This window comes from Moschus berezovskii, chromosome 5 (genome assembly GCF_049115385.1).
Source record: "Moschus berezovskii isolate FMDL1 chromosome 5, NW_MosBer_1.0, whole genome shotgun sequence".
In the NCBI taxonomy this organism is placed as follows: Eukaryota; Metazoa; Chordata; class Mammalia; order Artiodactyla; family Moschidae; genus Moschus; species Moschus berezovskii.
Window position 1 is genome coordinate 93,249,207 of NC_142464.1, and position 27,936 is coordinate 93,277,142.

Consider the following 27,936-nt stretch of genomic DNA (forward strand, 5'->3'; position numbering starts at 1 on the left):
AGAGACACAGATGCATAGAACAGTCTTTGGGACTCTGTGGGAGAGGGTGAGGGTGGGATGATTTGGGAGAATGGCATTGAAACATGTATGTTTTCTTTTTTCTTTTTTTTAGATGGATCAAGTTATTAGTTTATTCAGTTAGTACTGACATAATCACAGTCTCAGAGAAAAAACAAACAAGTTTGTTTGAAATAGAAAATGCTTTGTAGAATAGCCCTTAATCAGAGTAATTGTTTGGAAATATTCTATCAAAAATGTATATGTAAAGCAGTACCTCACCTCAGGTTTGAAATTTTCCAGCTAATCATGGCAAGTAAAATTTTCATATCAATCCATGGAAATAAAATTGGAGTTGCCAAAACATGGCTGAAGAAGTCTACATGATGCACAAATACAATGGCATAAATCTCTCTATGCTCTGAATGTAATTTAATTTCAGTCACCATAGATAATATCTTTTCTAACTTATCAAAGATAATTATAGTCAGAAATTTCTCCTCACTGAGACTAAACTTTACACTACATTAAAAATCAATCTATGCTGAGTAATACTCCATTGTGTGTATGTACCACAGCTTTCTTATCCATTCATCTGCAGATGGACATCTAGGTTGCTTCCATGTCCTGGCTATTATAAACAGTGCTGTGATAAACATTGGAGTACATGTGTCTCTTTCAATTCTGGTTTCCTCGGTGTGTGTATTACCAGATGGGAAACGAATCGCCAGTCCAGGTTCATTGCATGATACAGGATGCTCGGGGCTTTTTTGTTTTTTAGTTTTTTTTTTTTTATTATTTTTTCAAAAACAATTTTAGGAATCTTTACTTAAAAACAACCTTATCTTAAAATGGAGTAACTTTGGTTTTACGAGCAGCAAGCAAAGTACAGAAGCAAAAATGCATTACAGGAGCATTAAGTTCTACATTAGGTCACAGCGTCTAATCTGAAATCACACCCAAAATATCATTTTTCAGGATATCTGGGAAATAGTTATTTCCCAGGATGTCTGAACCATAGCTACTCTATTTTGACTTTTAATTGTAAAAAAAAAATTTTTTTTTTAATAGCCAAAGCAGATTTCACCATTAATGACGTCAGTGTTTTTCTAGGTATGAGAAGATGCAAGAATTGGAACTCATAAAACCTTTTTCTGAAAAGATCTAACTATCTGAAGGCCTTTTCTGCCAGTTTTTTTATTTTTTTCAGAGCACAGAGTGCCTCATTCCTGATTTTCACCCTGAACTTCTTTCAGGGGATGTTGAAGGTCAGCAGCTTGCAATGGTCATGCTGTAATCTTTGTAGAGGCAGCTGGCAAGTACCAACTTCCAGTCAGCAGGGTCCCTTCATAGCCACATATCTGACCATGTGACACCATTTCATGGCCATTGTGTCCCACGGTGCTGGGAAGGCTCATTCCCAGGTCTAGGGAAGTGATGGGCCACTCAGTGTGCTAAAATTGGACCAGGCCTTGCAAGTAGCAAAAGTCTCTGGACCACTGTCTTACTAGCCTCCTGGTCCAGGAAAATATTTCCTCTTGTTGCTTTTTCCCATACCCAGAGTCACATTATTACAATTATTGATCTCATATGGAACTGTCAGTTCAGCATTATATCACAGGCTCAGTGAAACAAGTGACATAGAAAATAATATAGCCATAGCTGGAAGTTATTAGTAAAATAAGAATTATAAGTCAAGAACTTTCATTAGATAAAGCCTGGTATACCCCAAGTCACCTGACTTCATTCGTTAAATGATTATAGTCTGGTGTTAATCTCCTGGTTGTACATTATGGAGCATCCGACCTTTATCTGAAGATTGGTTACTGAGATAAGCCTTAGAAACTAACCTAGAGTGTCCTTTTTAATAACTTAATTAAATCTTTAGGAACTGCCTCAGCAGTGAGTCTTAGTAAACTCTAGACATTAACAAAACTAGAAACTTAATTTAACAATTTACAAAACTTAATATTCCATGATTTTTCATTATAAAGGCCCTGTAGCCAGGGAGGCTTTAACCCATCAAATAAAAAATGAGGTTTGTCAGGGAGCTGGGAAAAGCCAAGCAGCCATCTTGGATTTCCCAAATCAGAGTCAGGGCTATGAAACATGTATGTTTTCATATGTGAAACGAATCACCAGTTCAGGGTTGATGCATGTTACAGGATACTCGGGGCTGGTGTTCGGGGATGACCCAGAGGGAGGATAAAGGGAGAAGGGAGGTGGGAGGGGGATTCAGGAGGGGGAACTCATGTACACCCGGGGCAGATTCATGTCAATGTGTGGCAAAACCAACCAATATAATATTGTAAAATAATTAGCCTCCAATAAAAAAAAATAAATGTATCTACAGCTCATCAAAAATCCTCAGATGGCATTCAAACTGTCCATGGCATTTATGGCCAACCTCTGCAACTTTATCTTCTGTCACATCCTCACCTGTCCACCTGACCTCATCCATATCAGATGTCACAGTCACTTCTGCATGTGATGTCTTTTGCCTGGAGAATGTCATATCTGTATAATTCTCATTTTATCCTAAAATAATTAAAGCATCTTCCATTTCCCACCAGGTAGTTACCCTTTTCTCCTCTTGCTGCCCCTCATCTGATCTCATAATGCTCAATGAATTTCTCTACTACAATCCTTATCCCTTCATATGCTTGCATCCACATCTAGGCTGTGACTCAGCAGTGCCCAAGCTTTCTTTTACCAGGAGCCAGTTTTTTGGAAGGCACTTTTTCCACAAATGGCGGGGCGGGGTAGGGGGGAGGTTTTAGGATGATTCAAGTGCATTACAATTTTTATGTACTTTATTTCTGTTTTGTGGCAATCTCAGTATGTTGTGCCTTGACTTCTGGGTTAGGGTTCACTTTCTTTCACACTCTTATAAGGATCTAATGCTGCCACTGATCTGACAGGCGGCAAAGTTCAGGCGGTTATGCGAGTGATGGAGGGTGGCTGTAAATACGGATGAAATCTCACTTGCTTACCCACTGCTCACCCTCTGCTGTGCAGCTTAGTTCCTAACAGGCCACATACCAGTACCAGTATGTGGCCTGGGGGTTGGTGACCCTTGCTGTAACTTATGAAAAGTAGAGATGCATCTTTTCTGCTAGAATATGCCTCATTCATATACAACACCTATTATAGAGTGAGTCCACATCAGGCATTGCAATAGAAAAATTGATGAATGACTGCAAAGAGGGATTTAAAAAATAATTTTACTATTGTTTGGAAGGACTTTAACACTGTAGTCTGTGCATTCTTATTTTAAATACTAAAATAATACAAATCAGAGAATAATCTCTGCCATCTATTGAGTGCTTACAATGTACTGGCTGAACTTTTCAACATCATTTAATTTAATCCCTGTTAAAAATCCTTGTTCAGGTGCTCCGTCGTGTCTGACTCTTTGCAACACCATGGTCGGCAGTACACCAGGTTCTCTAGTTTACAGATAATAAAATAGAAGCTTAGTTAGCTAGTTAGAGGGCTTGAATGCAAACCCATATCTGTCAAGCTCAAACTACAAAATGACCACTTCAGATGGGAAGAAGTTTTCTGTTAATTATTATGTTGTTATTAATTTCTATCACATTTACTACTTTGTTGGTACTAAGAAACAGAAAGTTCAAAATATTTCTATAGCTTTTCTATTACAGGATATACAAAGACAGTTATTTGAGTGTGTGTATTAATATGTTGGTGTTACGCAGAATATGAGAAATAGTTCCAAAGACGAGGGACTTTTTATTTTAGTCCCTTTCATTAAATCTCGATGGTTGTCACGAGGCAGGCATTAGAGACTATACAATTCAATGATTTAATTTTTTAAGTTGAGGAATGCTTTGTTCAAAGAAGGTCTTAAAAAACTTGAAAGCTTAATGATTAAAACAGATGAAAATGGAATAGCTTCTCTGTTTGATTTTGAGTTATGGGAAAAGGACCCTTTCCTATTTCTAACAAATCACTGATATAGCCCAACACTTTTTATTAAATTTTTAAGTGTTTTTAAGAAATTTGTTGTTGTTCTTGATAGCTTTAGTTGTGCTCTAAAAGAAAAGAGAGACACAGAATTATTCAAGATTGCGCAACTGGATGATGGTAGAGTTGGTGCTCTAGTTTTAAGATTTTTTTGATATATTTGCTTTATTAAAATATGATGCATTCTTAAAACACTGGGTTAATATGGAAGATGAGATTCCTATCCTTGAATAGACTATATGAGACTATATGTGCATATACCTTTGGAATGCACTGCATTACTTTCTTTTAATTCAATGATTTATTTTCCAACTTAATCTTGGGTAATAAATAAGTTTATATTCATTGAGGATATAAATCACATATTGTTACTCTGCTTATTTAACTTTTATGCAGAATACATCATGCAAAATGCCAGGCTGGATGAAGTACAATCTGGAATCAAGATTGCCAGGAGAAATATCAATAACCTCATATATGCAGATGACACCACCCTTATGGCAGAAAGTGAAGGAGAACTAAAGAGCCTCTTGATGAAAGTGAAAGAGGAAAGTGAAAAAGTTGGCTTAAAGCTCACCATTCAGAAAACTAAGATCATGGCATCCGGTCCCATCACTTCATGGGATATAGATGGGGAAACAGTGTCAGACTTTATTTTTTTGGGCTCCAAAATCACTGCAGATGGTGACTGCAGCCATGAAATTAAAAGACATTTGCTCCTTGGAAGAAAAGCTATGACCAACCTAGACAGAATATTAAAAAGCAAAGACGTTACTTTGCCATAAAAGGTCTGTCTAGTCAAAGCTACGGTTTTTCTAGTAGTCATGTATGGATGTGAGAGTTGGACTATAAAGAAAGCTGAGCACCAAAGAATTGATGCTTTTGAACTGTGGTGTTGGAGAAGACTCTTGCGAGTCCCTTGGACTGCAAGGTGATCCAACCAGTCCATCCTAAAGGAGATCAGTCCTGGGTGTTCATTGGAAGGGCTGATGCTGAAGCTGAAACTCTAGTAATTTGGCCACCTGATGCGAAGAACTGACTCATTGGAAAAGACCCTGATGCTGGAAAAGGTTGAAGGTGGGAGGAGAAGGGGATGACGGAGGATGAGATGGTTGGATGGCATCACTGACTCAATGGACATGAGTTTTGAGTAGGCTCCAGGAGTTGCTGATGGACAGGGAGGTCTGGCGTGCTGCAGTCCATGGAGTCGCAAAGAGTCAGACACGACTGAGCGACTGAACTAATATCAATTGAGGATACAGAGACTGGGCAAGTGGTACCTGAGCAAGCCTGTGCAATGTTTTTGTGAAAATTAGAAAACAAGCAACTTCTCTGAGAAACAGACGTAAGGTGTTCCTTGGGCTGCGTGCAGCTCTAGTCTGAGCCAGACAGCTTGGCAAGGAGCATAGGCACAATCTTGGCTTCCTGTCTCCCCTGAACCACCATTTTTGTGCATTTATACAAGCTGCATAGCTGTATACAACAGACCAGAAATGATGTATCAAAACTTTGGAATCTGCTGCTTGTGGGAAACACCAACCTGAGATTCATTTTTCTCTTCTAAAGTTTGCAAATTGATACAGACAAATGGCTAATAGGTATGTATGTAAGCATGTGTGTATGTTGGCATGTATATAGTAGTTGAACTGGGGCTTGAGGGTTCAGGAGAACCTACTGCCAGTGAAGTCAAGAGTGTGGGTTCAGTCACTTCATAGGCTAGTCAAGTTCTTCCTTTCCTAGACTCAGGCTGTGTCCTGGAACTCAGGCTCCTTACAGAGCACTAAGCTTAGTCCCTGTGCTTTATAACATGTTCCCACTAGCTATCTATTTACATAGGGCTTCCCCAGTTGACTCAGTGGTAAAGAATGTGCTTGCCATGCAGGAGCCACGGGAGCCCTGGGTTTGATTCCTGGGTGGGGAAGATCCCCTGGAGGAGGGCATGGCAACCCACTCCAGTATTCTTGCCTGGAGAATCCCCGTGGACAGAGGAGCCTGGCTGGCTACAGTCCATAGGGTCGCAAAGAGTCGGACACAACTCAGTGGTAAAGAATCTGCCTGCCAATATGGGAGACATGGGTTCCATTCTTTGGTCAGGAAGATCTCCTTGGGAAGGAAATGGCAACCCACTCCAGTACTCTTGCCTGGGAAATCCATCTATTTCTGCTTCATTGACTATGCTAAAGCCTTTGACTGTGTGGATCACAATAAACTGTGGAAAATTCTGAAAGAGATGGGAATACCAGACCATCTGACATGCCTCTTGAGAAACCTGTATGCAGGTAAGGAAGCAACAGTCAGAACTGTACATGGAACAACAGACTGGTTCCAAATAGGAAAAGGAGTACGTCAAGGCTGTATATTGTCACCCTGCTTATTTAACTTATATGCAGAATACATCATGAGGAACGCTGGGCTGGAAGAAGCACAAGCTGGAATCAAGATTGCTGGGAGAAATATCAATAACCTCAGATATGCAGATGACACCGCCCTTATGGCAGAAAGTGAAGAGGAACTCAAAAGCCTCTTGATGAAAGTGAAAGAGGAGAGTGAAGAAGTTGGCTTGAAGCTCAACATTCAGAAAACAAAGATCATGGCATCTGGTCCCATCACTTCATGGGAAATAGATAGAAAAACAGTGGAGACAGTGTCAGATTTTATTTTTTTTGGGCTCCAAAATCACTGTGGATGCTGATTGCAGCCATGAAATTAAAAGACGCTTACTCCTTGGAAGGAAAGTTGTGACCAACCTAGATAGTATATTAAAAAGCAGAGACATTACTTTGCCAACCAAGGTCTGACTAGTCAAGGCTATGGTTTTTCCAGTGGTCATGTATGGATGTGAGAGTTGGACTATGAAGAAGGCTGATCGCCGAAGAATTGATGCTTTTGAACTGTGGTGCTGGAGAAGACTCTTGGAGTCCCTTGTACTGCAAGGAGATCCAACCAGTCCATTCTAAAGGAGATCAATCCTGGGTGTTCATTGGAGGGACTGATGCTAAAGCTGAAACTGCAATACTTTGGCCACCTCATGCGACAAGTTGATTCACTGGAAAAGACTCTGATGCTGGGAAAGGTTGGGGGCGGGAGGAAAAGGGGACGACAGGGAATGAGATGGCTGGATGGCATCACCGACTCTATGGACATGAGTTTGGGTGAACTCCAGGAGTTGGTGATGGACAGGGAGGCCTGGCGTGCTGTGATTAATGGGGTTGCGGAGAGTCGGACACGACTGAGCGACTGAACTGAATTGAACTGAAACATTTGTAAGGGTAACCCAACTGACTCAGTGGTAAAGAATCTGCCCGCCAATATGGGAGACATGGGTTCCATTCTTTGGTCAGGAAGATCTCCTTGGGAAGGAAATGGCAACCCACTCCAGTACTCTTGCCTGGGAAATCCCACGGACAGAGGAGCCTGGCAGGCTACAGTTCATGGCTTTGCAAAAGAGTCAGACATGACTTGGTGACAAAACAACAACAAAATACATGTAATCATACCATTGTCCTAAGTGAAATAATTTTTATGTATGAGGCTAAAAATGCAATAAACCATGACCCAGAATCTTATTGTGGCTTACAAATAGAAAAATACTAATTGTTTTCTGTACTTCTTTTACTAGCCTATGCTTTAAAGAGGCAACAATAGTCAAATGAATGAAACAACATAAATGACTATTCATGCTGGGTGCTTGGGTATATGATGATTTAAACAATTGACTGATGGTTTAATGGAGTAGAAGTGGCCCTTCAGTGGCTAATTATTTTATTACTTATGGCATGATAGAATGAGACCAATATCTCAATAATTTCATTGTAGATAGATTTTCCCAACCAGTTCACAGCTATAGGCTGAGACTTTGTTCTTCTTTGCTATTCTGAAAATTTGCTTATTTGCTATTTTGGTTTAGAAGCTTCATGAAGGTGGGGATTTTTCCTTCTTTCCTTCCTTCCTTCCCTAGGTTTTTCCTTCCTTCTTTCCCACTTTTCCTTATACCTTCCTTCTTGTGAATAATGTCTTTATTTTAAGAAGACTGGCCCCATTAATCTGGTTTCTGTGTGTTCAACATATTCAAGAAATCTTTCAAGAAAGGCCTCGACTAGACACAGAAACTGATTCTAATATTGAAAAGACTATAAAAGAATGTGACATATACCAAAAACAAGAGTCTTTGTTCATAAGTCAGGCTGGTTTCAAAGACCTTTTCAGGGGAATAAATTCTTGACTGTGGAGGACTTATCCAAAGAAAATCAAAGTTCTTCCTGTTCAAATCAGAGCTCTAATACAACCTTGCTCCTATTATTTTAAAGTAAGCATTTCCAGATGCTTGTTTCTGATCTCTGTTTGATATTTATCTTATTTTAGACTAAGGAAGGAAATGATTTATCTGAATTGTCCCACTCATGCTTCATTTTTCTCAAGCAGACGGTCTGGTTATTTGAATGGAGTAGACCGCTGAGGAGGGTTTGAGGAATGCTCCTGGACTGAGATCAGTAAAGTTTGCCAGGTTTCCCTTACTCAGAATATATCTCTATATTCAGTAATTGAGTTAGACTTGTATAATTATTAACAGAAGGCATTTGATGACTCCATGCTAAAGCTGAAACTTCAATACTTTGGCCACCTCATGCGACAAGTTGACTCACTGGAAAAGAGTCTGAGGCTGGGAGGGATTGGGGGTGGGAGGAGATGGGAACGACAGAGAATGAGATGGCTGGATGGCATCACTGACTCGATGGACATGAGTTTGAGTGAACTCTGGGAGTTGGTGATGGACAGGGAGGCCTGGCGTGCTATGATTCATGGGGTCGCAAAGAGTCGGACACGATTGAGGGACTGAACTGGACTGAACTGACTGAAGTGACAGAGTCAGCTAAAGACTTAAAGGCATTTTTGTTTTTCAAATTGCTGCTCTGCTAAACTCGGGCCTCCCAGATGGCCCTAGTGGTAAACAACTCATCTGCCATTGCAGGAGACATAAGAGATGTGAGTTCGATCCCTAGGTCTAGAAGATACCCTGGAGGAGGAATTACAACCCACTCCAGTATTCTTGCCTGGAGAGTCCTATGGACAAAGGAGCCTGGTGGGCTATAGTCTGTAGAGTCACAAAGAGGGGGACATGCCTGAGTGATTCAGCACAGTGCTGCTAAACTTAATATGTATGCTTCTATAAGGAAAGTCAATTTTGCTGGAACTGTACAGTTGCCCAAAGGGTAGGTTCTGCTTTCATAACTGAGATGATGGAGCCTTTTCAGTGTGCAAACCGGCACAGTGGTGCTATGGTACACAGTGACACTGTCTGCAAAGGTGAGCCTGCCTCAGTGATCTGAAACAACAGAACAGGAAGCTACTTCTGGAACTTGAGATGCTGATGTTTTAAGAATATTTCTCTAGGAATCACCAAACCCACCGTCATGGGAGTCATGCTCTCTTGGCTCTACCACTGTTGAAACATGTGTACCTGGTGTTTCAGTACAGACAGTTGTAATGGAGAAAGTCCTGACACAGGTTCCCTGTCTTCTTGGCTGATTAATGTTCGGAAAAGCCTAGCATATGCTCTGGAGGGCGCTGCTGTCCGTGTTAGTACTGCGTCTGAGCTCTAGAAAGTGCAGGTGGCTACTGAGTCATTGAGCCAGAGTAGTCCCAGAGCAAGAAATAACTATTTAGTTGAAGATTTGCTTGTCTGCATTCCTCCAAATAGTATTTTTCCTATATAGATTTAGTTTTTAAAGACTAGATTTTTTTCTTCTTTCCTTGTCTTTCCTTTCCTTTAAATTTTTTTTTTTTTAAACTAAAGTGCAGGGAAAGTCACCCCACCACGTCTGACTCTGTGACCTGGTGGACCATACAGTCCATGGAATTCTCCAGGCCAGAAACCTGGAGTGGGTACCCCTTCCCTTCTCCAGGGGATCTTCTGAAGCCAGAGATTGAACCCAGATCTCCCGCAATGCAGGCAGATTCTTTACCAGCTGAGCCACAAAGGAAGCTTAAAGATGATATTTAACCTTTATTGGCACCAACATTATTTTGCCATCTTTCTGCAAATTGCAAAGAAATATTCATGATACTATATGCATGTGATATTTTATTTTTTATTGGGGTATAATTGCTTTAGAATATTATGTTCATTTGTGCTATACAACAAAGTGTATCAACTATGTGTATACATTTATTCCCTCCCTCTGGCACCTCCCTCCCATACCCTCTTCCTACCCCTCTAGGTCATCATAGAGCACAGAGCTGAACAAATTGTGTTATACAGCAGATTCCTACTAGCTAGTTATTTTATGCGTGGTAGTGTATGTATGTCAAGCTTGTGATATTTTATTGTCAAAATGCTCTTTTAAAAATGTATGTTTGAAATTATTTTTTTAAATTTAATCTATTAGGATGATGAAAATATTCTGAAATTTGATTTTGATGATGGTTGTACAACCCCATAAGTATACTAGAAACCACTGAATTGTACACTTCAGTTCAGTTCAGTTGCTCAGTCGTGACCAACTCTTTGCGACCCCATGAATCACAGCTCGCCAGGCCTCCCTGTCCATCACCAACTCCTGGAGTTCACTCAAACTCATGTCCATTGAGTTGGTGATGCCATCCAGCCATCTCATTCTCTGTCGTCCCCTTCTCCTCCTGCCCCCAATCCCTCCCAGAATTGTACACTTCAGTGAACTTTATTATACATAGTTACATTTCAGTAAAGCTGTTAAAATTGTTTATCTTTTATGATTCTCAACTTACTGCAATAACAAAATTACCAAACTTTCAAAGAATGATTGACAGTGAGGGTGGACTTGAACTCACAGAGACAAAAGAGAACTCAATAACCCATTGAGTTCAAGTTTTAGTGGTGTTTCCTCCAAAGCAATTCTCAGCTAGGTATTAGAATGCAGTGGTGTGTTATCGTTAATGAGGACAACAATAGCAAGAGAATTGTTACAAGTAATAGTTAAAGCATCGGAGTTTTGAAATTGTTTATACACAATTTAAAGCATAATTCCACCATAACATTGCTCTCACTCATTTGTGTTTTCCTTTTATTTATTTATTTTTGAGTGGAGTTACAAGGAGTGCATTGGGAATTGCTTATAAGCCTGGTTAGATCTACAGAAGTCTGTCACACATATTACTGTTACTTGTCAGGGTAGGAAAAAAAAAGGTAAGAAGTCCTAGAGAAAAACTTATATTTAAATTCAAGCTGCTCAATGACCAAAAAAACCCATTCATTTTCTACACATTCCCCAATTCTCCCATTTCTTCCTTTCTTATGCAGCCTGAACCGACTAAATAGATGTCCCCCAGATTTTTTGAGTGCAGAAACATTTCTTTCTGAAGTACCTAACATTTTGAGGAGCACAGTGTTCCTGGAACTCAGTTAAGAAAATGTTCCTCTGTGAGTTCTGACTTGCCTAACTAAATCACTCAGTGTTTCTGCAGGAAAGGAATGGGAGAGCTACTGCACACCCAGCTTAGAGGGCATGCTCATTCATATGTAAATACACAGAAGTACGTCTTGCTGTAACTCTCTTTCCATTTTGAATAATACTTGGGAAACTACCTTGTAGCTGTTTAGTTTCAGTTGGTTTGTTTAGTACTTATATTTCAATGAATATATAAGTTGCCTGTTAAAATGCAAATTTAAATAGTGAATCTGGGATTGGGCCCAAGATTCTGCATTTCTAACAAGTTCCAGGGTGATGCTGATGTTATTGGTTCAAGGACCACACTTTGTGAAACAAAGGTTTTGGATACAATTAGATCAGAATAGCTCCAAGGCAGAGAGGAACGATTTTTAGTAAAGGCATCCTAGTTTCTTCTCAGTTTCCTGAAGTCCAAGTACAGTGGGGACAATCCTCCTATAAGGTCATTATGAAATGTTGAAAACCTTAGCTTACTGCTTTGTCAAATATACTGACCCTAATATAAAACCAGATATGTCTTTGTTTTCTTTAGGAAATAAATGAGTGTAGTATTTAGAGGCTCTTACTCCTAACTCAATGTGATCTGATTTGTAATTACCAAATTGAGAGCATCAGGATATTTCCAGTTTCATTGTTTCTACAAAGCATGTCCCAGTGAGGTGAGGAATTTGGTATATCACACTCTGGCGAAGCACAAGAAAGCATTTTTTTTGTGTGTGCTCTAAATGTGTTTATCCTACAGTGTTTGATTTGATTATTCTTTATAGACCCAAATTTTAAAAATTCTAACAATTGCCAATGAGACAATCCAGTTTAATTTGTGTGGAAACATATATACTAGATTTTTAACATTGTTTACTTGTGGGGGAACAGAGGAGGTACAGTGAATGATGGGGTGGAAGAAAGAAAAAAGAAATGTACAAGTTAAATAAAAATGTATTAGTGTAGGTTCTAAAGCAAGAAAGACATTTCAGCACAAGCTGGATAGAATAAGTTAGTGGGCATGATAGAATAGAAAATCTGGAAATTGACTGAACTGTTCTCTCAGAGCTACTAGTTAAGAGTTATTACCCATTACTTGGAAAGAGTGGAAACTGAAATCAGAACCTCATATGTATTCTTCATGGTTAGTTCTATTTAACTATATCCAGTACATGATAATTGTTCTCATAGGGAAAAGAAGTACCTTTTAATGAATCATGGACCAAACCCAAGATTAGTTGTTTCAAATGCTCTTGAGTAATATTTAGTTGCATCAGTATATTTTTTAAAGCAACATCTTGAACTCAAACCCTTCAGAACTTAATCCTAGTGGCTTCTTGCCCAGATTTTCTAAAGAAGCAGAGGGAAAAATTGAGATTCTCTGTATCATTTTCCCAGGAGGATTCTGTGTCATATGAAATGAGCAGAATTCCAAGGTATTAACTTTTTTGAAACCTACACAATAGAATATATTCCTCAGAACTTAGTAAAAATGCTGCAGATATATCTCTTTTCTTGGGAAGCAGTTTACATAGTGTGGAGGAAAACACTTGAAGAGATCAGCAAAGCTCCTTGACAGTAGGCAAATCACTTCTATGAACTTCAGTTTTCTCCTTTGTCGTTGAAGGAAGAATCGGTGAGTTTCCTGATCACCTTCCCAGTGTTCTCTCCTTTCTCCTGCTTCACATAGGTGGTTCCTTCTCACTCCATGACCACTCTATTTGGTAGATTCTCTCACATCTACTACACACTAAAATTTTGCAAATACTTTATTCCCTTAAGAATGTCTGTCTGCTTACATTTTTCTTATCTCCCCATTCCTATATCACCTCCCTCCCCTCCCTGGTAGATTAAGTTCTGTGAGAGGAGCCACAGTTGAGAACATAGACTCTGAAGCTGGACTACATGAGTTCAAGTTCTATTTTTGCTATCTACTTGCTGCCTGGCATCACTGACTCTGTGGACATGAGTTTGAGTGTACTCCGGGAGTTGGTGATGGACAGGGCGGCCTGGCGTGCTGTGATTCATGGGGTCGCGGAGAGTCGGACACGACTGAGCGACTGAACTGAACTGAACTGAACTGAACTTGCTGCATGAACCTGGGAAGTTACCTTCCTTCTCCTTATTACCTTATCTGCAAAATAGAGGAGATAATGGTACCTACCTCCAGGTTGTTGTGAGGATAAAGAAGTTAAAACTGTGTTAACACAACTAGAGTTATTGTCTGACATTCGGCCCTTTGTCAGTGTGCAGCCAATCAAATTCATGAGGGAGGGACTGACTGTGGTTAGTTCTCCACTGTGTCCCCTGAAGTTTCTGATGGTCTGTGTTTAAGTGTATCTGTACAGCGGAGGTGGTTAGATGGTGGAAGTGAGGCCCTGTCTATTCTGTGAACGTTGTTAAGGCTTCTAGCATGGGCATGAAGAGCCTTAAGAGATCCCTCTCTGTCTCCTGGATAAATGGATCTATTTACTGAGTTTTTTTCTATTTTATTTTACAAGTAATATAGAAAGATAATATAGTACAGTCATGATAATCACGAGTCTTGTATCCAGACAGACACAATGTGACCATGGGTTAGCGACAAAAAAATCTTTCTAAGCCTTTGTTCCTCATTCATGGAATAGGGCCAATCACATGCCTCAAAGGGTTGTGAAAATTAAAGCGGTTTCTGTTTGTAAAGTACCAAGAACTCTGGCCTGCCTTCAATAAATGGCAAATTTTATATTCTTCTTGTAGGTAAAACCCAACTTTAACTGCAGGTATCATTTTATTTATTTATTTTTGTAATGGGATTTTGTAAGAGTGATAACCTTCTGCAGTATCACAGAATGTTACCAGTAGAAAGGAACTGCAGGAATACCTACTCCACTTTATCCATTATCTAGATGAATAAACTGATCTAAAGAGAGATGAAGTGGTGGTATGAAGTTGTCTCTTAATTTTTTTGTCTGTGCTCTTTTAAATTAATTAATTAATTAATCAACCTAGGATATTGTGGGCATTCTCTTACACAGAGTGGATGACGGAAACATTAAATTGAATGTTTACTGAATGAATGGTGGAAAAAACCAATACATATCAAGTACTAATTATGTCACTCTGTAAGACAGTGGGGACATTTAAAAAATGGCCAATTGTCCTTGCTTTAAGGCCCTCATGACTTTCTAAGGGAAGATAAGATATAGAATTTTTTTAGGTATTTATTTATTTATTTGTTTTAATTGGAGGCTAATTACTTTACAATATTGTGGTGGTCTTTGCCATACATTCACATGAATCAGTCATGTGTATACATGTGTTCCCCATCCTGAACCCCCCCACCTGCCTCCCCATCCCATCCCTCAGGGTCATCCCAGTGCACCAGCCCTGAGCACCCTGTCTAATGCATCTAACCTGGACTGGCGATTTATTTCACATATGATAATATACATGTTTCAACGCTATTCTCTCAAATCATTCCACCCTTGCCTTCTCCCACAGAGTCCAACAGTCTGTTCTTTACATCTGTGTCTCTTTTGCTGTCTCGCATATAGGGTCATCGTTACCATCTTTCTAAATTCCATATATATGCGTTAATATACCGTGTTAGTGTTTTTCTTTCTGGCTTACTTCACTCTGTGTAACAGGCTCCAGTTTCATTCACCTCATTAGAACTGATTCAAATGCATTCTTTTTAATTGCTGAGTAATATTCCATTGTGTATATGTACCACAGCTTTCTTATCCATTCGTTTGCCAATGGATATCTAGGTTGCTTCCATGTCCTGGCTATTATAAACAGTGCTGTGATGAAATATTGGGGTACATGTGTCTCACAGACCTTTAGCAACATTTCACACCCTCGACCATTCCTTTTTATTTAAACATTCTGGTCTGGCCCATTGGGTAACTCTTTCAGCTTGTGGCTTGAGGTTCTTATGCATAGTGTCTTGTACTCTAAAAGCACCGTTTTGGGCTCTGTTACTGTAAAGATAAGTTGGTATCCACTTGCCTAATTTCTATTGAGAAATATATCCTTTGCCTAATGGTTTACAATTTTAACCATAGTTTTTGAAAATTAAAATAGCAATTCATAAACCAGAATTGAATCAACAGGCAGAATTTGGAAAGTAATTCTGACAGTTATAGCTTTTTTCCCCATGTCATTTGACTGACTGACACATCTATGTGGTCAGTTAATCATGAGCATGAACAAAAAGGAAGAAAATGGAAATAAGATTTGTTATGGTGGGAGGAGTCCTTCTAAGACATGTCTGTTCCTGAGCTGAGATATTCTCGTTTACCTTAATCTTTCCTTAAACTGCATGCTAAATTCCAAATTTGAATCTTCATCCTATTTTCCAAACTTCATTTCATACTTTTCATGTAATCCAGCGGAAAACACACTCTCTTAGAGGATCTGAGGAAATCTGGGATACTTAAGGATTTGAAAAGAATAATAATTATATCACGATAACTCCACTGCCCAGCTTCCTGGGTCCCCTGATAGGATTTCCCTTTTCAGAGAGAGGTGAACAGGTAGGTTAAAAAAAGAAACACACCATCTTTGCAAGCTTTAGGAGAGGACAACCTAAAAGAGGTCTTAGAGTTTATGTGCAAGTAATCTAACCGCTTAAGGAGAAGGAAATGGCAACTCACTCCAGTACGCTTGCCTGGAAAATTCCATGGATGGAGGAGCCTGGTAGGCTGCAGTCCATGGGGTCGTAAAGAATCAGACACAACTGAACAACTTCACTTTCTTTCTTTCTATAGTTCCTTTTGGAGAAGGAAATGGCAACCCACTCCAGTGTTCTTGCCTGGAGAATCCTGTGGACAGAGGGGCCTAGTGGGCTACAGTCTATGGGGTTGCAGAGAGTCGGACACGACTAAGCAACTAACACACACACACACACAAACCATTTAAGAGACCCCATTGTCAGCCAAAAGTATCACAAAATTACCTGATTATTTTACCTAAAAATGACCTGCTGCTGCTGCTGCTGCTGCTGCTAAGTCACTTCAGTCGTGTCCAACTCTGTGACCCCATAGACGGCAGCCCACCAGGCTCCCCTGTCTCTGGGAGTCTCTAGGCAAGAGCCCTAATTACCTAAAAACATTACTTTCATATCACTTCCCCTACCCAGTTGCTCCCTCAGAGCATATGGAGGAACTGGAAAATAGTAAAGCTTGAGTTATTTATTTTTTTAAATTGAAGATTATAGGGTGTATCTTTATGCTGATGGGGATATTCCAGTAAAAGGAAACTGAAAGTTTTAATTAATTCTTCCCACCATTAAACTCAGGCATTGTCTTGTCAAAATAAAAATTTGCTGTTTTTAAATTACCCATGCCATTTGAGTAACAGGTTTCCCGTTTCCACTGAAAATTCTGTTTACTCAAGTTGACAGGGACATTGTTTCCTAGTCATGGGTCCTCAAATTGATGAACAAGGGTTGATATTCTCAAAATTCACCAATTTGGCATAGTGACTCTGATTATCTTACAATAAAAATCAACCAACCAATGAGCAAAACTAATTTCTAGTGATATACTTTTAGGTTAATAAAAAAGGAAAAACTGATTATTTGTAGATGCAGCTTATTTTTAAGAGAGAAAATAAAGTATGCTGCATAGAAACCAAGTTCCAAAAAGAGCTGTTGTTTGTTATTGTTTTTTATTTTTGTAACTGTAAAGTTTGGGTCTTATTGAGTGTAAGGATGGATCAGTTTAGAAATTAGATTGATTCAAGGCTTTCTGAAATTGTACAATTTCATTATTTACATTGTTTACAAGTTTCCCTTTATTTCTTTGAAAGACATTTAGCTATTTATGAGGATACTTTTTTTAATCAGAGGAATTTCTTCACAAAATTAAAAATATTTTAGCAAAATAATTTCAAATTGTATTGTGATTATTAGAACAATTCCACATTGTCATAAAAAGTTTAGGAATAACGGGAAAAACATAATTCATAAATTCATCACTGTAACACGACAAACATGATTAATATATTTCTAATTAGACATTTTCATATGTATAGTTTTTCAGAGGTAAGTCAATGAGTAAATACAATTTTGTGATTCATTTTCACATAAATGAGAGCATACAATATATGCTATTTCATAGATTTTATCCTAGTTTAATATGTTCTTATACTATCCCTTGTATAAATATGAAATTATTTTTATTATTTTCTTATATTATTACTTGTTAATTAATACTTATTTTTGAAAGCTTGGGCTACTATGCATGTTTGTTTTTTTAAGGCTACACCATGTGGGATCTTCGTTCCCCAACTAGGGATCAGATCTGTAACTCTTCCATTGGGAGCATGGAATCTTAACCACTGGATCACCAGGGAAGTTCCTGCCACCCATTTTTTATTGTTTTATATATATATTTAAATGCATATAATTGTACATATATTTTATTAAAATTTTTGAATTTTGATTGGATTTCTTCCTTCCTAAAGTTCAGGAGATTTAAAATAAACTCAACTACATTTGACATGGCCAACTATCCATACTTCATTTATTTCCCTTTTAAAATGACTTATTTGTATCACACTTTTTTGTGTTCATGGGAAAACAAAATGAGCAATATACTCACAGATGCAAGCACAAACATCTCAAATTATATAATTTTGAGATTGTACCATCTGACTCCAGATTGTGCTACAATTTATTGCTTTTTAATGTGGAAGTATGTGAAGATAAGCAGCTATTGAAAAGAAAACTAGGCCAATACTATTTTTTCTTAAGTATCAACAAAAACTTGCTTGAAAGTAATATCATAGTATATAAAAGGTAGACAAATACAGTTTTTCTTTCTTAAAGAGGACTTCAGAATTCACTTCGTATTTAATAGCTAAAGTGATATTGTGACAGAACTAAAAATACAGAACCCTTGAAAACTTTAAAACAGCAAAGGAGTTTTTTACTGATTACATTTTAAAACCACACATCAGTTTTCTAAGAAGTTAAACATAAGAAAACAAAAACACTTCCTTATTTAAATATGTTTTCATAACACTAAGTCATCTATTTGGATTTATTCAATTTGTTAAAAATTCAGTCAAGCAGCCAAGCACCTTATTTAAACAATATCAAGCATATTACCTAGACATTAACTAATAAGAGTTTCAATGAAGTTTTGAGAAAAGTAACTAGAAGAAACTAACAACCAAAATTTCTTAAGCTTCTGTATACTTTTCATATGCTTTATGATACAGTCAAAATTTCAAAACAAAAACAGAACTTACCTATACATTTTAATCCTTAAAAATGAAGAAGTCCTTTTTTCTGCCTATGCAACTGCTCTGAGATTTCCACTCAGATGAATGACTCTCATATGTTATATGTGATCTATGAAAGTACTGAAGCAAAGGAGGAAATCCCACACAATTAAAACCTAACTTGTTAAACAAGTCTGAAGGAATCAACTTGAACCAATCATATGACTTGTGGAATGGACAGGAAATCTTACAAATCAGGAAAAAAAATTTTTTATACTGCGTGCTGTGATTCATGGGGTCGCGGAGAGTCAGACACGACTGAGCGACTGAACTGAACTGAACTGAACTGAACTTGTGATTAAATATAACAGGTAATATGTATTTTGTGAGAGGCTATAACTACTCCATAGTCTGCAGCATCATAGTTTTTGATTTAAAAAGGATGTGACACTCTTGCCCATGGTATCAAGTTGTCACACACCTTATTTTTTTGCCACAGCAAGCCAATCAGAAATGCTTTCCATAGATTAATTGGTAATACTCCCTTCTCTTTGATAAAATTCTCTTTTTCTCATAGCATTTGAAATATTCAGAGAAGTAATTGAGTATGTATACAAATTTGTGAGATAAGCAAGAACAACTGAAACTAAAATTCACTTAGTCTTTCTCTGAATATGTCTTTAAAAAATATTCGAACTCAGTGTTGCAGTAGATGAGTGGGCAGCAGAGTGTAGAACAAGAATTCCATGTGGAATAGCATGGAAGTGAGAAAAGCTGTTTCTATGTATTGTATTGGGAAGGATAGGACATAAATTTGGAAGGTTATGCTGAAATTACTTTGTGAGAAATAATGAATACTAAATTATTGGAAATTTGAATTTGGGTTTCAACTTTTTCACCAATTAATTGTGCTTAAGCAAAAAATTACTTATACCTTTATGAGTCTCATTTACTTGATGAAAAAATTAGGTGCTGATTACATGGTCTTCTATGACTATCATGTAAATCATGGATAGCTAGTGAATTCACTCCAAGACTGTAACTCAAGAAGTGTTCAGTTGTGCCTTTTTTAAATATAATGTGCAAAGCTTTGCATACAACAGGAATAGGAATGCATGGGCTCCTCCCTACCATTCCTTTATACATTTTCATATCTCATGCCTGACATTCTGACATTTCTTTTTTTAGTAAAAAGAATAAAACAGTATATCAAAACAGTTGAACAAAGTTACCTAAACAAGCCATTTTCATTTTACATGTTAACCTTGAATGTACAGATCTTTTTCACAAGTTATATCATAGTGTATAACTTTGTATTGTGCTTTTTATGCTCAATATTATTTCATAGGCATATCCCTGTGTTACTAATTTTTATTTCTAATGGCTTCTGTGTTATTTCTAGTAGCTATGTATGTATCCAGTAGCTGTATTATAACTTATTACATAAGTTATATACAGCATTATACATATACTAAATTATATATATGATACTATGGATTATATGAAGCTGTATTTTAGTTTTTTATTTTAATACAATTTCAAGTTTACAGAAAACTTACAAATATAGGACCTATATCCATCAATTGTTAAGAATTTTAATGGCTGCATTTTAATCATATGCAACCAAATAGAATCATATTACACCAAATTGATTCATCATAAAATACTGAAACTATCTCCTAATATGAAGTATTTTGACCACCTTCATGAACATTTTTTTAACCCCATTGGTAAATATTTCCTTGAAATAAATGAAAAGAAAAACTGTTTATTGGGGCAAATTATTTAAATATTTTAATGATCTTTAAAATTTGCTTTTGTTTCAGTACTTTTTTTAAAGATGTGAAGTATATTGTCTTCTGGTTTATGTTGACAGCACTTTCTTCCAACTATACGTGTTCTTTCTTTTCCACCTCTGTACTTCCTAGAACAATCAGCAAAGTCCTTTTTAATGAGAAGGTGCTTAGTCAACACGTATTATTTGAATGTCTAATAACTAAATGGATTAATGCAGAGTCTGGTGTCCCATCACTATTCACACAGAAATTGGGAATGTGTCAGGGGAAAGGCATGGGGAAAACTGCATTTGGTCTGAAAGCATCTTCCTGTTTTCCTGTGATGAACTCAACACGGAAGGAGAGGTGGAGCATGAAATTAGGGTTTGTGAAGCAAAGGGATTGCTCTTAACAGGGACTAATTCAAAAGATGTTGACTCTTAATTTTCAGATCCTCAGGGAGTGGCAGGATAGGGCTTGACCTTTTCTATCCTATAAGGGGTGGCCATTGCAAGAATAAGGTATGTAGAATGACATTGTACAAAAAATATCAGAATCCTTTTCTTGTCTGCCATGGGCTTGATTTTATTCTTACAACTGTACATTCATAAGACTAAGATAGTGTGACTTAGGACTGACAGGAACAGGCTTCAAGGAAATAGATGAGATCATTTATTTAGATGGAGGATAAATCATGTAGTGTACACACTGCTGAGGTTGGTTCTTTTGTCTGCCTAAGCTGAGGGGGGAGACCATGGTAAAGACAGTATCTCCAGGTACACAAATGTCTGAAGAAACTTCTAGCTTTGAGAGAAGTATGAGTCATTCAATTGAACCCGTCATAATAATAAGAGCAGAAGAAAGCAACCAAAAGGCAGATGATCTAAGAAGGTGTGGGCCTGGGTATTTTCTTTAAATTTGGAGTTTGCTTAGTCATCATGTTCATGGCAGCACATTCATATGGCTATAGTTGGTAATGAATTTGTTATGACCTCCTTCATAGAGTTATTATAGAGATAGAAAAGAAAGATAATGGATGGGCTCACCATTTGAAAGTTGTAAAGTGTTGTTTAAATATGCGTGTTTATTTTTACTGTAAGTGTAAATTTAAAAGATGGGTAATAATTTGATTTTTTCAGTGTGGCCAAGTTTAATTTTGTGGGTTATGACCTGTAGGCAGTGAGAGGTAAGGGGACATATGCAGTTAAGTATGTTCTATTATGTTTCAATTGGTGAAGGACATGGCAACCCACTTCAGCATTCTTGTCTTGAAAATCCATGAACTGAGGAGCCTGGGGGCTACAGAGCCTGGCAGGCTACAGTCCATGTCCATTGCAAGTCGGACACAACTGAGGGACTGAGCTCGCACACATGTGTTATGTTTCAAAGGCTTTTGTCTATTCAAAAGACATGTGATAGTGTACATTCTTTGGAGTTAGAATATACCTGGAATCAAATCTTGGTTCTTCTACTTACCATCCAACAGGGTTCAGCAAAATTATTTATCTGTGTCTGCCTCAGGTTTCTAACATGTATAAATGATGTTAAAGTACCATTCTCATGGAGAAGTGAAAATGCTAAGAAATCAAATGAACTAACCAAGATAAACTACCTGGCAATGAAACAGTTATGTAGTCATTCCTTCTGCACTGATTCTCAAGGCAGTATTTTTGTACATGTGCAGAAGTCACAATTATTGAGGGGTGGAAAGCACATTTTGAAAATGGCCCTGGCTGTTTCTAAAATACACTCTTTCCTAGATTCACATTTTTGGCTGTGATTCTCCAAAATAATCTTATTTCTATAGCATTCCTTCAAACGTGGTTTAAGAAATCCAAAGCTTATTAAAAATCTGTAATTGCTTTTATGTTGAAAGCCAACTATTTTCTTATGCTTTTCACATGTAAAATTTTTAAGCCAGTTTCTGATAGTGAGAGGTCAAAGAAGCATCTTGGTCATAAGCCTTTTTATCTTGTTAGAGGAAAAAACTTGTATTCTTTACCCTTCGCCTAAGTTCTCTACATCAGTTGCCCTTGGGCTGCCTAGACTTGTTTTCTCCTATAAAGAATAATTTCTATCATCTTATATATATATGAAAATTTGATTCTTGCCCTTTTCCTCCACATTCAGAGAGACAATCAGGGAAAATAAATATAATACATATTAATACACAAGGTAAATCATCTCATCAATTCAAAGGTCTGGCTGGTAAACTCAAATTAAGTGATCTTTTATTTGGTTGATAATAAGAACAGTTGGTGGCACTAGTGGTAAAGAACCTGTCTGCCAATGCAGGAGATGTAAGAGATTGGTGTTCGATTACTGGGTTGGGAAGATCCCTGGGGGAGCACATGGCAACCCACTCCAGTATTCTTGCCTGGAGAATCCCATGGACAGAGGAGCCTGGAAGGCTGCAGTCCATATGGTCTCGAAGAGTTGGACACGACTAAAATGAATTAGCAGCAGCAGAAACACTACATAACCACTGTAAGTATCTATTTTAAAATTTATCTCATTATCAATTTATGACTTTTAGTCTTAGCTGGCTTTTCAGTACTACCCAACAATACAGCCAGGTTTCCCTGATCAGTGCTTTGTTGTTGTTGAGTTGCTAAGTTGTGTCCGACTCTTTGTGACCCACGGACTGCAGCATGCCAAGCTTCTCTGTCCTTCACTGTCTCCCAGAACTTGCTCAAACTCATGTCTGTTGAGTCGGTGATGCAATTCAACCACCTCATCTCCTGTCGTCCCCTTCTGTTTCTGTCCTCAGTCTTTCCCAGCATCAGGGTCTTTTCCAATGAGTTGGCTCTTCACATTAGGTGGCCAAAGTATTGGAATTTTGGAGCTTCAGCTTCAGCATGTCTTTCCAATGAATATTCAAGGTTTAGTGTTTATAAAAACATTTCATATCTTATCCATTCTTCTCCAAGTGTTTATTTTCTATCCCTTGTTTCTACCTTTGCTTTCAATGGATGACTTACATTTCTACCTTTGGAGAAAAAGATGGAAGCCTCCAGGTGGACACTCCCTCAACTACTTGTCATTGAATCTGTAAATTTTATGCCTCTGCCTGTATCCTTCCTTTTATAGTGGAAGAGGTTTTTGTCCTCTGTTGGCCATTTTTTTCACTTGTTCTTTATATGCACATCTTTGTGCTTCTTCTTCCAAATCTGCTTCTCCAGTACTTTCCATCTCTATAAGTCACCTCCCATTCACCTAGTTTCTCAAACTAGAAATCTGGGTGTCATCCTTGTCTCTGTCTCATTTCTCAAAGCCTTATGTGCATAAATAGCTATTGAACCCATTTTCCCTTGTTCTTATACCCACTGCCAGTACATGACTCCAGCCGCTCTGATCTTTCAGCTGGATTACTGCCACAGTTTCTGATTGGCTTTTCTGCCCATAATATTTTCCCAAACTAGTCTCTTCTTAACACCACGAGAGTGATCATTACAGACTGAGTTATGTTGCTACCCTCTTAAAAAGTCTTCAGTCGCTTCCCTTGCAGTTAAGAGAGTTCATTCTCCTCAACACAGGTGGCAGAGCCCTGAAGCAGCAGTAGGACCTTGGCTGCCTTCTCACCCTCCTTCCCACCCTGCTTCTTGAACTCTGCAGTCTATACCCTGAATATCCTTTGTGACTTGAATACACTCCCCTCTCTGTCTCCTTCAGTTCTGTTCCTTCAGTTCTCCCCATTGGTTTATGTCTCTTTTGATACATTTCTTAGTTTCCAACTCTAAAGAGTCTGTCAGGACTGCTTGTATGCTTTCCCTCTATGAGGGCTTCTTCACCCTTAGGATAGGTTGCATGCTTGGACTTCAGACGTGTTCAACTATGCCAGGCTACTCTGTCTATGGGATTCTCCAGGCAAGAATACTGGAGTGGATTGGCATTCGATTCTCCAGGGGCTCTTCCAACTAGGGATTGAACCCTCATGTCTTAACGTCTCCTGCCTTGGCACACAGGTTCTTTACCACTAGTGCCACTGGGAAGCCCCAACAAATAATTTATTATTATTATTGTTTGTGTTGTTCAGTCACTCAGTTGTGTCCAAATCTTTGTGACCTCATGGAATGCAGCACGCCAGGCTTCCCTGTCCTTCACTGTCTCCTGGAGCTTGCTGAAACTCATGTCTATTGAGTCAGTGATGCCAGCCAACCATCTCATCATCTGTCATCCCCTTCTTCTCCTGCCTTCTATCTTTTCCAGCATCAGGGTCTTTTCCAATATTTTACTATTTACTTGGATGTGCTGGGTCTTGTTTGTAACATGTGGGATCTAGTTCCCTGGCCAGGGATTGAACCCAGGCCCCCTGCAGTGGGAACATGGAGTCCTAGCCACTGGACCACGAGGGAAGTCCCTAGGATAGGCTGGTTTCTCTCTAATGTGATCCCATATTTGTTTGCTTCTCCTTTCATGCTCATTACAGCACACTTTTATTTTTATTTTTAATTAGAGGACAATTATTTTACAATATTGAGTGACTGAACTGAAATGATTTTACTATATTGTGATGGTTTCTGCCATACATCAACATGAATTAGCCATAGATATACATATGTCCCTTTCCTTATGAACCGGCCTCCCACCCCCACTCCCCATCCCACTCCTCTAGGTTGTCACAGAGCACTAACTTTGGGTTCCCTACATCATACAGCAAATTCCCACTGGCTATCTATTTTACGTATGGTAATGTATATGTTTCAGTGCTCTTCTCTCAAGTTATCCTACCCTCTCCTTCCCCTACTGTTTCCAAAAGTCCGTTTTTTTTTTAACTTTTTTTTTTTGGAGGCTAATTATTTTACAATATTATATTGGTTGGTTTTGCCATACATTGACATGAATCCGCCCCGGGTGTACATGAGTTCCCCTTCCTGAACCCCCTTCCCACCTCCCCCCTCCCCTTATCCTCCCTCTGGGTCATCCCCGCACACCAGCCCTGAGCATCCTGTAACATTAATCGACCCTAAATTGGTGATTCATTTCACATATGATAATATACATGTTTCAATGCCATTCTCCCAAATCATCCCACCCTCACCCTCTCCAACAGAGTCCCAAAGACTGTTCTATACATCTGTGTCTCTTTTACTGTCTCGTATACAGGGTTATCATTTGCATCTTTCTAAATTCCACATATATGTCTTAGTATACCGTATTGGTGTTTTTCTTTCTGGCTTACTTCACTCTGTATAATAGGTTCTAGTTTCATCCACCTCATTAGAACTGATTCAAATGCATTCTTTTTAATGGCTGAGTAATACTCCATTGTGTATATGTACCAAAGCTTTCTTATCCATTCGTCTGCAGATGGACATCTAGCTTGCTTCCATGTCCTGGCTATTATAAACAGTGCTGCGATGAACAAAAGTCTGTTTTTTATGTCTGTGTCTCCTTTGCTGCCCTACAAGTAGAATCATCAGTACTATCACTCTAGATTTCAAAATATGTGTTAATATATGATATTTGTTTTTCTCTTTTGACTTACTTCATTCTGTATAATAGGCTCTAGGTTCATCCATCTCATTAGACTGGATTCAAATACATTCATTTTTATAGTTGAGTAATATTCCATTGTATATATGCACCACAACTTCTTTATCCATTCAACTGCCAATGGACATCTTGGTTGCTTCCTTGTCCTAGCTCTCGTAAATAGTGCTGCAATGAACATTGGGGTACATGTGTCTTTTTCAGTTATGATTTTTCTCAGGGTATATGCCCAGTAGTGGTATTGTTGGGTCATATGGTGGTTTTATTCCTAGTTTTTTAAGGAATATCCCTATTGTTCTCCATGCTGCTACTGCTAAGTCGCTTCAATCGTGTCCGACTCTGTGCGACCCCATAGACAGAAGCCCACCAGGCTCTTCTGTTCCTGGGATTCTCCAGGCAAGAACACTGGAGTGGGTTGCCATTTCGTTCTCCAATGCATGAAAGTGAAAAGTGACTCCATAATGGCTATCAATCTGCATTCCCACCAACAGTACAAGAGAGTTCCCTTTTCTCTATATGCTCTGCAGCATTTATTGTTTGTACAAATTTTGATGATGGCCATTCTGACTAGTGACAGAATGTGACAGATTCTACTGACAGATTTTATTTTCTTGGGTTCCAAAATCACCTCAGATGGTGACTGCAGCCATGAAATTAAAAGATACTTGCTTTTTGGAAGAAAAGCTATGACAAACCTAGACAGTATATTAAAAAACAGAGACATCACTTTGCCAATAAAGATCCATATAGTCAAAGCTATGGTTTTTCCAGTAGTCGTGTACGGATGTGACAGTTGGATCATAAAGAGGGATGAATGCCGAATAACTGATGCTCTCAAATTTTGATTTGAAGCAAGAGTCTAGAAGGTGCTTGGGAGTCCCTCGGACAGCAAAGAGACCAAACCCATCAATCCTTAAGGAAAATCATCCTGAATATTCTTTGGAAGGACTGATGCTGAAGCTCCAATACTTTGGCCACCTGATGCTGAGGGCCAACTCATTGAAAAGGCCCTGATGCTGGGAAAGATTGAGGGAAGGAGAAGGGGCAACAGAGGATGAGATTATTGGATGGCATCACTGACTCAATGGACATGAGTTTGAGCAAATTCAGGGAGATAATGAAGGAGAGGGAAGCTTGGCTTGCAATGGTCCATGGGGTTGCCAAGAGTTGGATAAGACTTAGCGACTGAACAACAAGTCTGACCAGTGTGAGATGATAGCTTATTGCATTTTTGATTTGCATTTCTCTAATAATGAGCAATGTTGAGAGCATTTTCATGTGTTTATTAGCCATATGCATGTTTTCTTTGGAGAAATGTCTGTTTAGATCTTCTGCCCACTTTTTGATGGGTTGCTTATTTGGCATTGAACTGCATGATTTGCTTGTATATTTTGGAGATCAATCCTCTGTCAGTTGTTTCATTTGCTATTATTTTCTCCCATTCCGAGAGATGTCTTTTCACCTTGCTTATAGTTTCCTTCATTGTCAGCACATTTTTGAAATCATTTCTACAGTAGACCATAATGGCCTATGGGGAAAAGAACTGCTATGCTTAGAGAGCCAATCATCTGTAACTAGCATGTGTAACTAGGTTAATTAAAAAAAATTGAATGAAATAATGAATAAAAATTTACTTCTCTCTGACGTATTATGGATATTTTTGGTCTGCTTAAAAAAATCACTCCTGTAATACACATGGAGGTAGCTTTCAGATCATCCTTTGAGACAACCTACTCAGCTGCAAAGAGTATGAGTGTGTGTGTTTTATAGCACAGACTTCATTTTTATTTAGTAAAGTGAGGCTAGCAGATCAGGAGATGATTGTCATTTATTGCTCCTGAGAAGGGGACATGCACATCACACAGGGTCACATGGGGAAGCACAGGGTCACTCAGAGGTAGAGGGAAAAAGGAACAACTGTGTACGAGAGCCTTCATTGTGATTTCCATCAGAAGAATAGGCAAGTTAGGGTAGCAGGCTTAAGATGGCTAGTTTGAATAGTTTCAGTGGGCTCTGTGACACAGGGGCTGTGGCCAGTTGTCTGGTATCTGACTCTGGCATGG

General features: G+C 38.5%; 1 protein-coding gene across 1 annotated transcript in view; it reads right to left on the bottom strand.

Moving 5' to 3' along the window:
• The window catches only part of TMPRSS11D (transmembrane serine protease 11D), a 61,750-nt gene extending 42,998 nt beyond the window's left edge, over nucleotides 1-18,752 (bottom strand). Inside the window, exon 1 of the mRNA XM_055434572.2 lies at nucleotides 18,633-18,752. Within this exon, the coding sequence (XP_055290547.2) occupies nucleotides 18,633-18,640 (8 nt within the window). The 5' untranslated portion in view covers nucleotides 18,641-18,752. The remainder of the gene's footprint in view (nucleotides 1-18,632) is intronic.
• Between the last annotated feature and the right edge of the window lie 9,184 nt (nucleotides 18,753-27,936).